Source organism: Siphateles boraxobius, unplaced genomic scaffold, assembly GCF_051911475.1.
Source record: "Siphateles boraxobius isolate OS27281-9 unplaced genomic scaffold, OSU_SipBor_1 46, whole genome shotgun sequence".
NCBI classification, from domain to species: Eukaryota; Metazoa; Chordata; class Actinopteri; order Cypriniformes; family Leuciscidae; genus Siphateles; species Siphateles boraxobius.
Window position 1 is genome coordinate 16,124,023 of NW_027509097.1, and position 13,165 is coordinate 16,137,187.

At 39.3% G+C, this 13,165-nt stretch overlaps 1 protein-coding gene across 4 annotated transcripts in view; it reads right to left on the reverse strand.

The window, feature by feature from the left end:
- Window positions 1-111: 111 nt before the first annotated feature.
- The window catches only part of ep300a (EP300 lysine acetyltransferase a), a 35,586-nt gene continuing 22,532 nt past the window's right edge, over window positions 112-13,165 (reverse strand). For 2 of the 4 annotated variants that reach the window (XM_077201038.1, XM_077201039.1), the window contains exons 18-31: window positions 12,277-12,516; window positions 11,890-11,978; window positions 10,516-10,596; window positions 9,617-9,673; window positions 9,449-9,526; window positions 9,279-9,346; window positions 8,999-9,149; window positions 8,652-8,798; window positions 8,441-8,554; window positions 8,159-8,324; window positions 6,304-6,471; window positions 6,041-6,202; window positions 5,564-5,845; window positions 112-5,224 (exon numbers count right to left, since the gene is read on the reverse strand). In XM_077201038.1, coding sequence (XP_077057153.1) covers window positions 2,201-5,224; window positions 5,564-5,845; window positions 6,041-6,202; window positions 6,304-6,471; window positions 8,159-8,324; window positions 8,441-8,554; window positions 8,652-8,798; window positions 8,999-9,149; window positions 9,279-9,346; window positions 9,449-9,526; window positions 9,617-9,673; window positions 10,516-10,596; window positions 11,890-11,978; window positions 12,277-12,516 — 4,827 coding nt within the window. In that variant the 3' untranslated portion in view covers window positions 112-2,200. Of the gene's footprint in view, window positions 5,225-5,563; window positions 5,846-6,040; window positions 6,203-6,303; window positions 6,472-8,158; window positions 8,325-8,440; window positions 8,555-8,651; window positions 8,799-8,998; window positions 9,150-9,278; window positions 9,347-9,448; window positions 9,527-9,616; window positions 9,674-10,515; window positions 10,627-11,889; window positions 11,979-12,276; window positions 12,517-13,165 lie in introns of all 4 variants that reach the window. The other 2 variants (XM_077201036.1, XM_077201037.1) reach the window with 1 other exon arrangement.

Sequence of the window (13,165 nt, forward strand, 5' to 3'; positions counted from 1 at the left end):
CGATAATTATATGATTGATAAACTTTGTTTTAAGCCATCTTGGTTCGACATTGTTTTAGCTGAATTAGCTCCACTTACACAATGTAAGAATTACACCACACCAAAAGCCAATTATTTTTGAATGTGTGCAAACATATTTTAATGTACAATTAAATAATTGGCAAAACGTCCGACCACCATAATAAATTTAAAAAAGAACAGCCAAACAAACAAACAAAAACAGTAAAACTACTGAAATCAGAGCAACAGTTTTTGCTCCTCTCAGCAAGCACCAAAGTGTTAGCAAGAGAAAAGTGGTCAAAACTAGGATCCATAAAACTATATGATTGGTTTTCCAGTCCGTTTTAGAAAAGAATAACAAAAATAAACTTACAGATCAAAGCAAATTGCCATGGTTTGTACAGTGAATCATAATCTGTATACTTCTATATGCACTCACAAGACATTTCCTCAAAATGCCATATTACTCATTCCCAGAGAGGGATGTATATGGTATAACAGCAGTGTCATGTTGCATCATCCATATCTTTGAAAAAGGGTAATTCAATATCAACTCTTGAATTAGCTTCAAGTTTTTTATTCTCAAAAATAAAATTAAATATATCGATATATCTATATTTATAAAACAAATATTGTTCTCCTCATTTTTATAAAATAAGTCTTAACGCCGTATTGCCTCTGTTGTGTAATCATCCAGCACCCCTTTAACCAAGAGAAAACCATTCATTTATAGGTTATTGTCATATACCATCAAAAAGACCATCCACTTCCTTATCTAAAACTATGTGTCTCTTCCTTTCTGTATTTGTGCACAGGATGAAGATATGAGACAGTGTTGGTTTAGTACACACTAATGAAATCCTTGTCATGAAGTACACATACAAAGGCGCATTGGTGCTTGTCTGATTTGAGCTCCATTTATGTATAAAAATCTCACAGGTTAAGTGTAAGCTGCCCATAGTTCTTCAGCTCAAAGCATCTTGAATCAAGAAGAAACATCTGTCCATTTACCTCCATTCACACACACATTATATATATATATTTTTACAAAGACATTTCATTTTCAGTAATTTATTTTCAGTTCAGAATTTTCTTTATACATTAAGGAGATCACTTAAATCCCAAAGTTCAGAACACTAGAGATGCGCGTGAAGAGTCAGAACAACAGTTCCTTACTGGAGAGACGGGGAGAAAAAAAGAGGACTTGGAGTCGATTGTAGAGGGTAGTTCAAGGTGATTATTTGCAAAATCCATAATCCCTTATCAGCATTTGGTCTTCTCAGTAGAGATCACTGCACTGTCCTACGCACACCTGTAGTGTCAATCAGGTTCCATTACTGGGGAGGAGGGCATAGTGAAAACATTCATGGGAAAGGAGTATGAGGGTGGGAAAACTGCGACATGCATAGGAGGACAGATATTTCCCATGCAACAAGCCATCAGAAAACACATTATCGTTTCCCAAACACTATCAAAACTTCATTTAAGCCCCAACCACCCCTCAAAAAAGCAAAGAAAAAAAAATAAAAAATAAGAATATAAATTCATCCATTTATAGTCAGGTTCTATCACTAACAAAAATATACTCTTCAAGAATTGTAGGAGATTCAAATAGCATATGCCATCAACTGTCCAAAACAAAAGAACAAGAAAATATCTATTAGCCAACCAAAAGAGCTGAGTAATAAATAACAGTTATTACTAATGCCATCATAATCATTACATTTGTGAGAATAATTCTAATACTCTCCAAAACTGATGACATTTTTGACTATTTAGAGGAAAAAGAAAACAAAATAGTCCATTTTGTTTACGCATTTTGCTTTTTAATTTCATGCCACTTTTAAAATCTTAAAAAATATCTATAAAAAAAGGCAGACTTCTTCACCCCAAAAATATTTCTGGTCATATACCAAGAGGAAATATTTCCCATCCCTTAACCCAAAACCCTTTGAACACAATTGGCAAAAAATATATTTATATATTTTTATATATTAACAGCAATAACTTACCATTCATTTAACTTAATTTGTTGACTTGCACATGTAGTATCTCCCATAGGAAGTTCAGTTCTTTTCAATTACATAAGAAAAATATTAAATAATAATAGTAATAATAATACTATTGATGACAGCCTTTGTAAATCCTAGATCTGCTACCAAACTCTGGCAATCAGGACAGTTCTTTGAGCTCTCCAACATTAAATCAAATCTAACGAGTGATTCATGTTCGACCCCATATCTTGGTTATTTGTCATCATTTCATTTGTCCCTTGCCCATGCAAGGATCCCATCCCACCTAGCTGTGAAAGCATGGCACTCTGGTCTGTTCCAAATGAGCCCTGGTCCATCGCACTAGCCTGTTGCTGCTGTTGGGATGTCAGCGGTTGTTGCTGTGGAGGGTGCACAGCAGACATGCCACTGTGATGCTGAGGATGGTGACCTGGGTGAGGCGACCCAGTCTGGGTCTGGGGCGAGATGTGATGAGGTGATGGCTGAGGCTGCAAGCGAGGAGATGGACTAGAGTTTGGCGGCTGTGACTGGGGCCGAGGCGACGGCTGGGGTGAGCGGACTTGGTTGCTTAGAGAATTAGGCAACTGCTGGCCCTGCAAATGGGGAGACTGGGACATCTGTTGCTGGGGCTGCTGAGGGCTCATGGGATTGTGTTGAGCAGGAGATCCTCCTCCTAGGTGTGACTGTTGCTGTTGGAGGAGCCGTTGCTGCAAAGCTTGCTGAAGCATGGCCGGGGGTTGTGAACCCATGGGAGCGGATTGCATCGGTTGCTGCTGGAGGGAACCACTGCCTCCAGGACCACCATCAGGACCTTGAAGTCCTGCCATAGCACTCTGTTGCTGCTGCTGCTGCATCTGGAGTTGCTGATGCTGCAGTCTCTGTTGCAAAGCAGCTGCAACCTGCTGATGGGACACAGACCCAGCATAGTTTTGCTGGGTCCCAGGCTGGGTCCCTCCCTGCTGTTGTTGGAGACCGCCAGGCTGAGGTTGACCAGGCTGCTGTGGGGGCATTCCAGACGGGCCAAGATAACCCTGCTGCTGGGGTGGTTGAGGATGCTGAAACTGAGCATGATTTCCCATATGTTGCTGCTGCTGCTGTTGTTGTTGCTGCTGCTGCAGTTGTTGTTGCTGCTGCTGCTGCTGAAGTTGTTGTTGTTGCTGCTGCAGTTGTTGTTGTTGCTGCAGTTGTTGTTGTTGTTGTTGTTGTTGCTGCTGCTGCTGCTGCTGTAGTTGTTGCTGCTGCAGTTGCCGCCTCATCATTTCTCTGAACTGGGGGGAGATGTTAGACATGTTGGCACCCTGATTGGGCATAACACCTTGTTGTTGTTGTTGTTGTTGTTGGTGTTGCTGCTGCTGCTGCTGTTGCTGTAACGCTGCAATTTGCTGTTGTTGCTGCAAATTTCCACTCATCATAGATCGCTGTTGAAGTTGCTGCTGCTGCTGAAGCTGATTCATTGGCATGTTATTTCCTTGTGCCATATGCATACTTCCTTGAACTGCCCCAGGATTTGCATTCATTTGCTGGCCATCGATAATTCCTGGACCTCCACCAGGTCCTCCTGGTACACCCACACCTCCTGCTCCAGGCCCTCCTCGACCAAGGTACCTAGGAACTCGTTGCCTGATAAAGGTTGCCATGAGCTGAGGGTTTGAACGTAGTATATTCAGGACTTGCTGTTGTTGATGGGGAGAGTTGGGTAACCTTAAGGTTTTTACAAGTTCCATTAAGGCAGCCTGAGAGTGACTTCCAGGGCCAGCACCTGTAAGTGCGGCCCCTCCTTGGCCACTTATCATACCCATTAGACCTGAATGCCCTTGTTGCTGCTGCTGAATAACTGCCTGCTGCTGCTGTTGTTGAGGTGCAACCATTCCTTGCAGACCCATTTGGTTCATTACCCCAGGTCTCTGCTGAGGAGGCATGCCAGGACCAGTCCAAGGCTGCTGTGGTGTCCCCTGAAGTTGGGGTGCTCCTTGCTGGGCCTGCTGCAACTGGACTTGAGGGAGCTGAGTCTGTGTTCCTGTCTGGTGCTGCTGCATGCCTGTTGTAATCATTCCCTGCTGCTGATCCATGTGAGTTCGTGCCACTGCTGCTTGTGTCTGGGATGGAATTCCCTGAGCTCCAACCATTGCAGCTGCAGGAAGGTTCATGCCCATCTGGCCTTGTGTCTGGGGACCTTGATGCAGGCCATGTGGAGACATCATGCCAGGAGCTTGGTTTCTTTGCAGGATCTTTTGCTGAGCCATTTGCCGTTGAGTCTCTGCGACTCGTTGAATTTTCATGGCAATTTCAACTGCAGCAGGTGGAGGGCCAGGTTGCTGATGTTGCGGCAACACAGGCTGCCCTAGACTCGACTGTTGCTGTTGAGGGAAGCCGCCTGGCACCATTCCTTGCTTTCCCATTGACTGAGAAAGTGGAGAGGAGCCTGGAGGTCTTTGCACATATGGAGGAAGGTTGTTGGCATGCTGAAGATGCTGAACTGATGTTTGCTGCTGCTGCTGTGGGATCATAGGCTGTTGCGGGGAGTTTATCATCCCACCACTACCAGACATTTGCTGGTACTGATGGGCCATCCCTGCCAACTGCTGTTGCTGTTTTGATGGAACACCTCCAACCCCAGGTTGAGTTGCTGGAGGCTGGCATAGCTGAGTGGGCGTCTGTGGGGTAGGAGGCTGACTGCTTGGTGTTGGTGTGCTCGGACCAGTAGTACTACTGTTCCCAGGAGATGGCAGCCCACCATTGCCTCCTGGAAGCTGCTGGCCTGTCCTTTGCATGCTGGCCATTCTTCTACGCACCATCTGGGCCTGCTGTAGTCTGTGCTGGAGCTGTTGTTGTCGCAGTTTCTGCTTGATGTTGAGGCAGAATGGCACAGGACACTTGTTCTCTTGGCAGTGTTTTGCATGGTAACAACAGAGTGCGATGAGCTGCTTGCAAATAGGACAACCACCATTGGTTTTGCGCTTGCAGCCTTTGGTATGTTGAACTACACGTTTCATTTTCTGACAAGATGGAAGTGAGCAGTTGGCATTGCGGCACTGGCAAGCATGCACTAGAGACTGGATGCACCGCTGAATACTGAGACGCCGTGAGTCTCCAGGATTCTGCGTTGAGGAAGCAGCCTGACTGTTGCTTTCGTCATCCAACCCTAAGCCCAGTTTCTCCATCTTGTGCTCGTGACCTTTTGTATTGTAGCAAGTGATGCAAAGATCAAAGTCCTGTGAAGAAGTTAGAAAAATCATTAAATGGCAAAGTTATTATTGTGTACTGTAGAAAAGGACATCATTTACCAGCATTAAGTACGACTGATTATTTATATAACTGCGGTGACCAGACACTGCTTATCCTGGCAAAGTTTTGAGTAATTCAGGATAATGCAAAAAAAAAAAATTCAGTCTGTCCTGAGAAAAACTTATCTTCTCATGCCATATAAGCTTTAGACATCCAACAAATAAAAATGGCATAAGATCACATCGACATCCAACAAATAAAAATGGCATAAGATCACATCGTAAATTATTACTATCTCCCCACTCCTCCCATTCTATAGTCCTCACCTCACACACAGTACAATGGAAACGAGTTTCAACATGGTGCTTGCACACATTGCAGGTATACACAAAGCGGTCCTGGCTCTGGTTGTGCAGTTCAACCAGCATGCACATAGTGCTCCATTTGGAGCGCCGCATTGAAGAAAACTCCAGGTGTTTATCCCGTGCAAGTGTTAGGAAGGCATCACGACCATCCATCAAATCACATGCCATCAAAGGATCCGTGTCAACAATGGGCTGGAGAGCATTGGAATTGGGTGCTGCAATCAGCCGGATAACAAAGAACACCTTGGAGAAAAAAAAATGTTTTGTATGAAAAAAATATGTATGAAATATGAAATATGTTGAAGATTGTACAAAAGATACTGATTAGGATGCCACCAAACTAGACAAACGCTAAATGTTTGACCATGTTCCTTGATTAAACTAAATCATAGTGAAGGGGGGAAAAAAGCTTAAATCAGGCATTAGTCTTCCTCATACCTCTTTGTGCTTTTCCATTGTGGCATAGAGTTTCTGTGAAAGGTCATTGGACACATTTGGCATCCCTGGCTTCTTTTTGTTGGCTCGGCTTAAACTGCTCTTGTTCTTGCTCGTCTTCTTGTTGTTCTTTTTCTTGGCATTTTTGCTGTCACCTTTTGTTGTCTGGAGAAACAAAGAGAAGTTTTGTTGTGTGAAAGGGTTGTGTTAAAAAGCATTATTAGAAGGTAACAAAACCTGAGATGAGTAAGAGCTTAAAAACTAACATCAACACTCTCATTGGACGTGCTGTTCTCCTCCCTCTTCCTTTCCTCCTCTTCTTGCTCCAGTTCTTTTATACTCTCTTCAAGCACATTGGGCCAGAAATCACCCTCAAAATAGGGCAGTTCTTTGGCGCTGGTGAGACGATCCTCTGTTGCCTGTTTGAAGATGTCCTGTAAAAAAACATTTTTTTAAAAATAATTATATACATACATTATATATATATATATATATATACACACACATACATACATTATATATATACATACATTATATATATATATATATATATATATATATATATATATATATATATATATATATATATATATATATATATATATATATATATATATTAGAGGTGGGCATAGATTAATTTTTTTAATCTAGATTAATCTCACTGGAATCTTGGAATTAATCTAGATTAATCTAGATTAAAATGGCTCATTTGAATTCTGCCGAAGGCATTCAGAATATGTGTGCTACCCAAATAATGTCTAAAAGTAAGTCTTTGAGAATAGTTTGCCTCGCGTAGGGATGTGAATTTCTGCCAAAAATGCCATTTGACAATAGAGGAGCAAAAGTCGAATATCGTTCAAAGAAAATTATAAAATAAAAGAAATAAATAAAACGCACAATTACAATGACAGAAAGGGAGGCCAATTTCATCTTTAGCGATTTGTCATCAAACAAACTGTTTATTAATTGAACAAGTAACATGTTTTCGTCGTTTTTTTTTAAACATAGTAACTTAGGCTAATTGGAAGAAGAAAAAAATAATAAGCACGATGTAGCTACAGTCCTTTTTTCGCATCGCCAAACCAGATGCTAGTTAGATCGAAAAATAATGTCATAATGATTTTATGTGAACCTGCATTTACCGGCAAAAGCCTCATCCTTTTTAAACAAACTAGTTTCAATCAATGTAAACTATTCGTGTGACTATGCCCCTGCGCAACACACATTACCGCGGGATGGCGGGTGTTCATTTCATAAACTGTACACAATGGTAGCTTATTTATTTTGTAGCCTATAAATTAATGTATATGTCCAACTGATAATGTCATACTTGTTAGTAATGCTATCGTGGCGTAATAATCTGTTTGGTTGTAAAATGTATTACCTGAATGAAATGAAATCGAATGTATCGTCCTGTGGAATCATTCATTCACAGACAGCTTACGAAGATGTTCAACTAATAAAGATCTTCATCGCTGGCAAAAAATATGATGCATTTGCAGATTTGCTTTCACTAGACTAAACTGTAGCTCTTGGTGTTCTTAAATCTTCCTGTTACGACTCCGTGTCGAGTGTGATTGAACGCGCTTCAGACGATTCGGTGCGTGAGGAACTGAACAGAACTGATTCGCGAACCGATTTAGACAGATCTGCCAACTTGTTTGATGAAGTCTTTGAACAGAATCGACCCAAAAGAGTGATTCATTTGTAAATTGAGCATCGCTCATGCCCATAAAATACAGCGCGCTTGGAGTAAACTCATTTAACAACATGTAAAGTAACGAGAGGAACGATCGCCCAACGTAACATGTAAAAGTATACACCTTGTGTCCCTGACAGGAAAATACCCTGCTGCGCAATTTGCGCGAAAATATAACGATATTCGAAAAAGCTATTTTATGATCCCAACCCAACTTTGAGAATAGATTAACGGCGATATTTTTTTTATCGCACGATAAGATTCTCACGTTAACGCAGCACGTTAACGCAGCACGTTAACGCCGATAACGGCCCACCATATATATATATATATATAAAATACAGAAAATATACTGTATAGTGAAAAAAAGGGAGATATTTCAAATACAAAATGTTTACACGAACACAATGTTTAAATTGTACCTTATAGTCATGCACAATGCGCTCTGCTACGGCTTTATCCAGCATCTTTTTATACCACTCCTGCAACCGCTTGGGCTTGGGTATCTTCTGGTCTGCAGGGTGACAGTGGAAGATGTAATCATCTCCTTCACTAGGAGGGCAAGCCCAGATGTGTCCTGTGGTAAACCTAAGAAAAACAAAATCCAAAAAGGTTTAATTCAAAATTTCACAAGGCAAAAATAGTGAACATCTATTAAAGCAAAAATACTGCTGAAACAGTAGGACAGGGGAGTATCATCTTACCCTTGTTTTCTGACATACTCCAGATATCCTATAAGAATCTCATGGTACACGCCTGTTCTAAGACAGCGTGGCTGAAAGAAGTGGACACTGTCCAGGTAGGATATGTAAACTCGTCTAGAGGATTGTGGATAAGAAAAAAGTAAGAAAAAGTTTAGCAGGAAATATACACAGGCCCATCAAATAATAAGAAAAGCAATTACATATGCCTGACCTTTGATTAGGGGGTGGACAATCTGAGCCATACTCTTGCACGTGCATCCCAAAAAAGCAGACATCAACACCATCAACATCCTCAAATGCAAATAAAGCTTTCGTTCTGTATGGGAAAGACTCTGACATCTCTCCACTATCCACAAACCTGTGAAAAGGAATCCAAGCAGACAAACAAACAATGCTAAAAGTCTGCATGTGAGGTATATTACATTATAAATCAGAGTAAACAAATGAGGCTTCACGGCAATATAAATGACAAATGTGTATTAAAGTAACTACTTGAAATGACCAACAGATAAATGTGTTGTATTAAACCAGTGTCTGATCTTAATCATCCGGTCTGACCTAGACTTCATGCCTGGTTTGACCTCCACCACTTTGTCCGAGACATGAACAACACGAACAGTAACTTCACCAGACTCTGGGTGATTATGTCGTTTCAGAAAGTCATTAACCCGCGTTTCCAAGTAGATGCTTAGTTTGGTCTGTGGAAGCCCTGAAAAAAAATAACAATAAAAAGTTGTTTAAATTTCATAACTAGTTAGATTATCAGTGAGAAAAAAATACATTGAGAAGATTTGACAGCTTGTACAATTTAATAAAACACTGAAATGGAACCACATACTTTTAGCAGCATATTTATTCTCTTTACGGGTCTTGTTAGTCTTCTTCAGACAACCATCACATACAAAGCTAAAAGAGGGAAAAGAGAAAAAGGTAGGACACATGTTGGTGTTAGAAACACCTTTCAAAATCCACAGTCAGTTGTATTCAATTTCAGTCCAGAAAACTCACCCTAATGGCCATATAGTGTCATGGTGCAAAACACAGATCTGATGCATCTTCCGACCACAATCCATACATTCCACAAATCTGCAGAGAAAAAGAAAAGAAAAAAAAGTATTAATCCTGATAATTTTGCTGAGATCACAAAAGTTTAAATTAAAGTTTATTTGGACTTACAACTCAGGGTCGAGAGTGTCATTTTTCTTCTTTTCAAACTGATCCTTGTTGATCGATCTAGAAATATATGCATATTGCAGCACAATTAAAACAAGAAAAGACTATGCAATATGAAAAGACTCAAAGGGTGCATTTATGGTCTTCAAAAATCCTGCTTCAAAATCTCAATAAAAAGTTTGAGATTTATTGTTGTTGACTGAATTAGTTTCAATTAAAGTTTTGTTACATTAACTCTAAGGCCCCCTTTACATGGCAATTCACTAACATTTTCGATGTTCAGATTGCAATCGGATGGCACTTTACAACATAATGCATTTTGAGTGCATTTACACCTGATTTTTTATGTTTGGATGGATACAACCACATTCTGGGGTGGCAAGGGACAGATTCTGGACACATTCAATGGATTAAATGCTTGTCCTTCCTTTTTACTTGTGTAGTTGAATGCAGAGAATAAGTTACTTTAAAAATTAAAATTATCTGTCACTGACAAAACATGATGGAAAAGTTCCAATTTTATCAATCAATAATATATTTTAACTCTTGTGATTATCAATGTCACTTTAAAAATACCTACTTTTTATTAGATATACTTTTCTTTTTTTAAAAACATTTGGTAAATAACAGAAAAAAACAACAGAAACCTCTGATGTTATATATAAGAGTTGTTCTTTTATAACAGATAAGTGCAGTAGACAATCTATCTATACAATCTATATACTATATACTATATCTCTATACAATCAAACGTAATATGGGTGGGGGTTTTGATACTGCAAACACTAGACAGGCTAGCTAGACAAATTTGTTTTCTTTTTGTACAGCTGAAAAGAAAAGAAAAAAAGATCATGCTGTAATAAAACACTAATTAAATATGGTGTGAAAGAGGAGACACTTACGTTTGAGGTTGGGATGGGTCATCTCCCAAGGACACAGTCTCACCCTGGATCTCATTGAAACACTTTTCGCAGAAGTGGTACCTGTCAGCAAGAAGCCCATATTTTGGTGAACTACACCATGCGCCAACACCACAGCCAATCACAGAGAGGCAACGAGGAGGTAGCCACCAATCAGTGCAGGACAAGCCAGGGCAGGGCAGGCAGGCCAAAGGGGGAGCGCAGGACAGGGTCATCGCCAGAGGAGCCAATCATGATGCAGGATTATTGAGCAGGGGTTTTGAGCAGGGAGGGGTTTAGGTGCAGATGATTGATCAGATGAAAGCAGGCGATAGCGGACACAACAAATGGCAAAGTACAGGGGAGAGGAAAAGGGTTGACAAAGAAAAACATTAAACAAGACAGAAATGAATGGATAAGGAGGGAGACAATAACAGACAAGCAGAAAGCCAAAGCAAAGCACAGATTAGCATTTACATGTATAATGAGAAAACCATTATAGCAAAACTGGAGCAGAATCAGTTGCGAAGGGTGTTGTGACTTATGGACACATGAGCACATTAAACATGAACAAAAAGACCATAGCCACAATGTCAAGCTAACAGGCATTTTAAAGGTGCTTATTCAAAAGATAAGAATTATTCCTTTTATGTCATAGTTACGCTGACCAGTGTCAAGTTGTACTTATTGTAAAATTGATGAAATGGGCATGGTAAAAATTACTATTTTTGATTCAAGGAACTTTGACAAATTATATTTGGAGTAAAAAAATATATATATATATATATATATATATATATATATATATATATATATATATATATATATATATATATATATATTATTTGTGCATGAAAACATTTCTGGTTAAGGTTTGTATTTTGTGTACTATGTATGGAACATTAATGTCCTTTGTCAGTCACATGCTTGTTTAAGTGATAAACTGCACTACTTGTGGTTGTTTTCAGAGATAGTAACAGACGTTTTATGCTACAATTGTGTAGCCTGTGTTACAAAGCTTTCAACCTCTGTAGCACCAGTGCTATGTGCAAAAAAACAGACATAAACGTACAGCCCTGACGATCCCCTTAAAACATTTCAATGACTATATGTAGCAAAAAAAGGAGCACACTTTAAAATGCCAGGTCTTTTCACACACATAGGATTTTGCAAAGGCAAAGGACTGATTGGTGGAAAAAGTGGGATAAGAAGACACTCTTTATCAACCGTGGTGCAAGTCACTTCACTTTATGTGGCCAGGTACAATGGAAAAACAGCTGTTTCACATGCATATGTAATATATATCTGAACAACCCATGTTATGATTATTTATGCTTGCTTGTCCATTGATGTTGGCCTCAGTCGTAAGTTCCTTACCTGTTCTGATAACTAAAGTAAGCAGCATCTCGGGGTATAGTGCATAGCTGCTTCCCATAGCAGCACAGAGTTTGGGGAGAAAACTCAAACTGTGAGAGAAAACAAAAAACATTTGGTGGACATGGTGAAAATGCAGAGAACACTGACAAATGCCTGTATTTGTAAAATCAGATCAACTTCAGGTCTTTCATATCAATATGTACTTGATCTGTGCTATGACACAAAATCCCATATTATGACTAACTTTTTAGATGAGAAAGCTAATTTGGTTAGCTCAACGCGTCGCTTATGCTATAAAAAATTAAGGAAAGTATTGATTTATAAAACAGGCACCATATTAGAAGGACATTTCAATGTGTGCTAACACTCTTGCACCCTCTGTTTTACCTTTCTCCCACAACAGTAGCCAAGGCTCTGCATGACCGGGTCGATCTCCTGCTCAAACACTTCCGCCAGCTTAGAGCAGTACTTGTATACTCGAGATGTCTTGCGGTTATACAGCCAGGCGTTGTTAAACATGAGCCAGATGTCATCCACGTACTGCCACGGTTCTTGGTACTGGCCCGTGTCGAGCTTCCGTTTTATAGTAGACAAGTCCATAGGATTCCTCACAATGTCAAAATAGTCCTGTGATTTGCCAAAAGTGACAACGTTAAATATCAGTTCAGTAGAATCGTACATTTACATAAATGAGAGAATGACCTTAATAAATAGAAAATTGATATCGGAAAAATTATGAACATTCCCAATTTTATACACGATCGACGGAAAATATATATACTACCATTCAAAAGTTTGGGAGGAAAGTATTAAAAGAAATTAATACTTTTATTCAGCGAGGACGCATTAAACATTGATAATGTTACAAAATATTTCTATATCAAATAAATGTTGTTATTTAGACTTTATATTGATCAAAGAATCCTGAAAAAAAGCTTCACAACTGTATTCATCATTGATAATATAAGACATGTTTCTTGAATACCAACTCAGTATATTAGAATGATTTCAGAAGGATCATGTGACACTGAAAACTGGAATATGGTTGCTGAAAATTCAGCTTTGCGATCATCAGAATAAATTACATTTGAAAATATATGTAACATGGGAAACTAAATTAAATTTATAATAATGTCACAATATTACTGTTTTTACTGTATTTTTGATCAAATGAATGCAGCCTTGGTGAGCATAAGAGACCTTTAAAATATTTGTAAAATCTTTTGAATGGTAGGGTATATTATTAGTACGGTTATGTATGTTTAACCAAAAACAG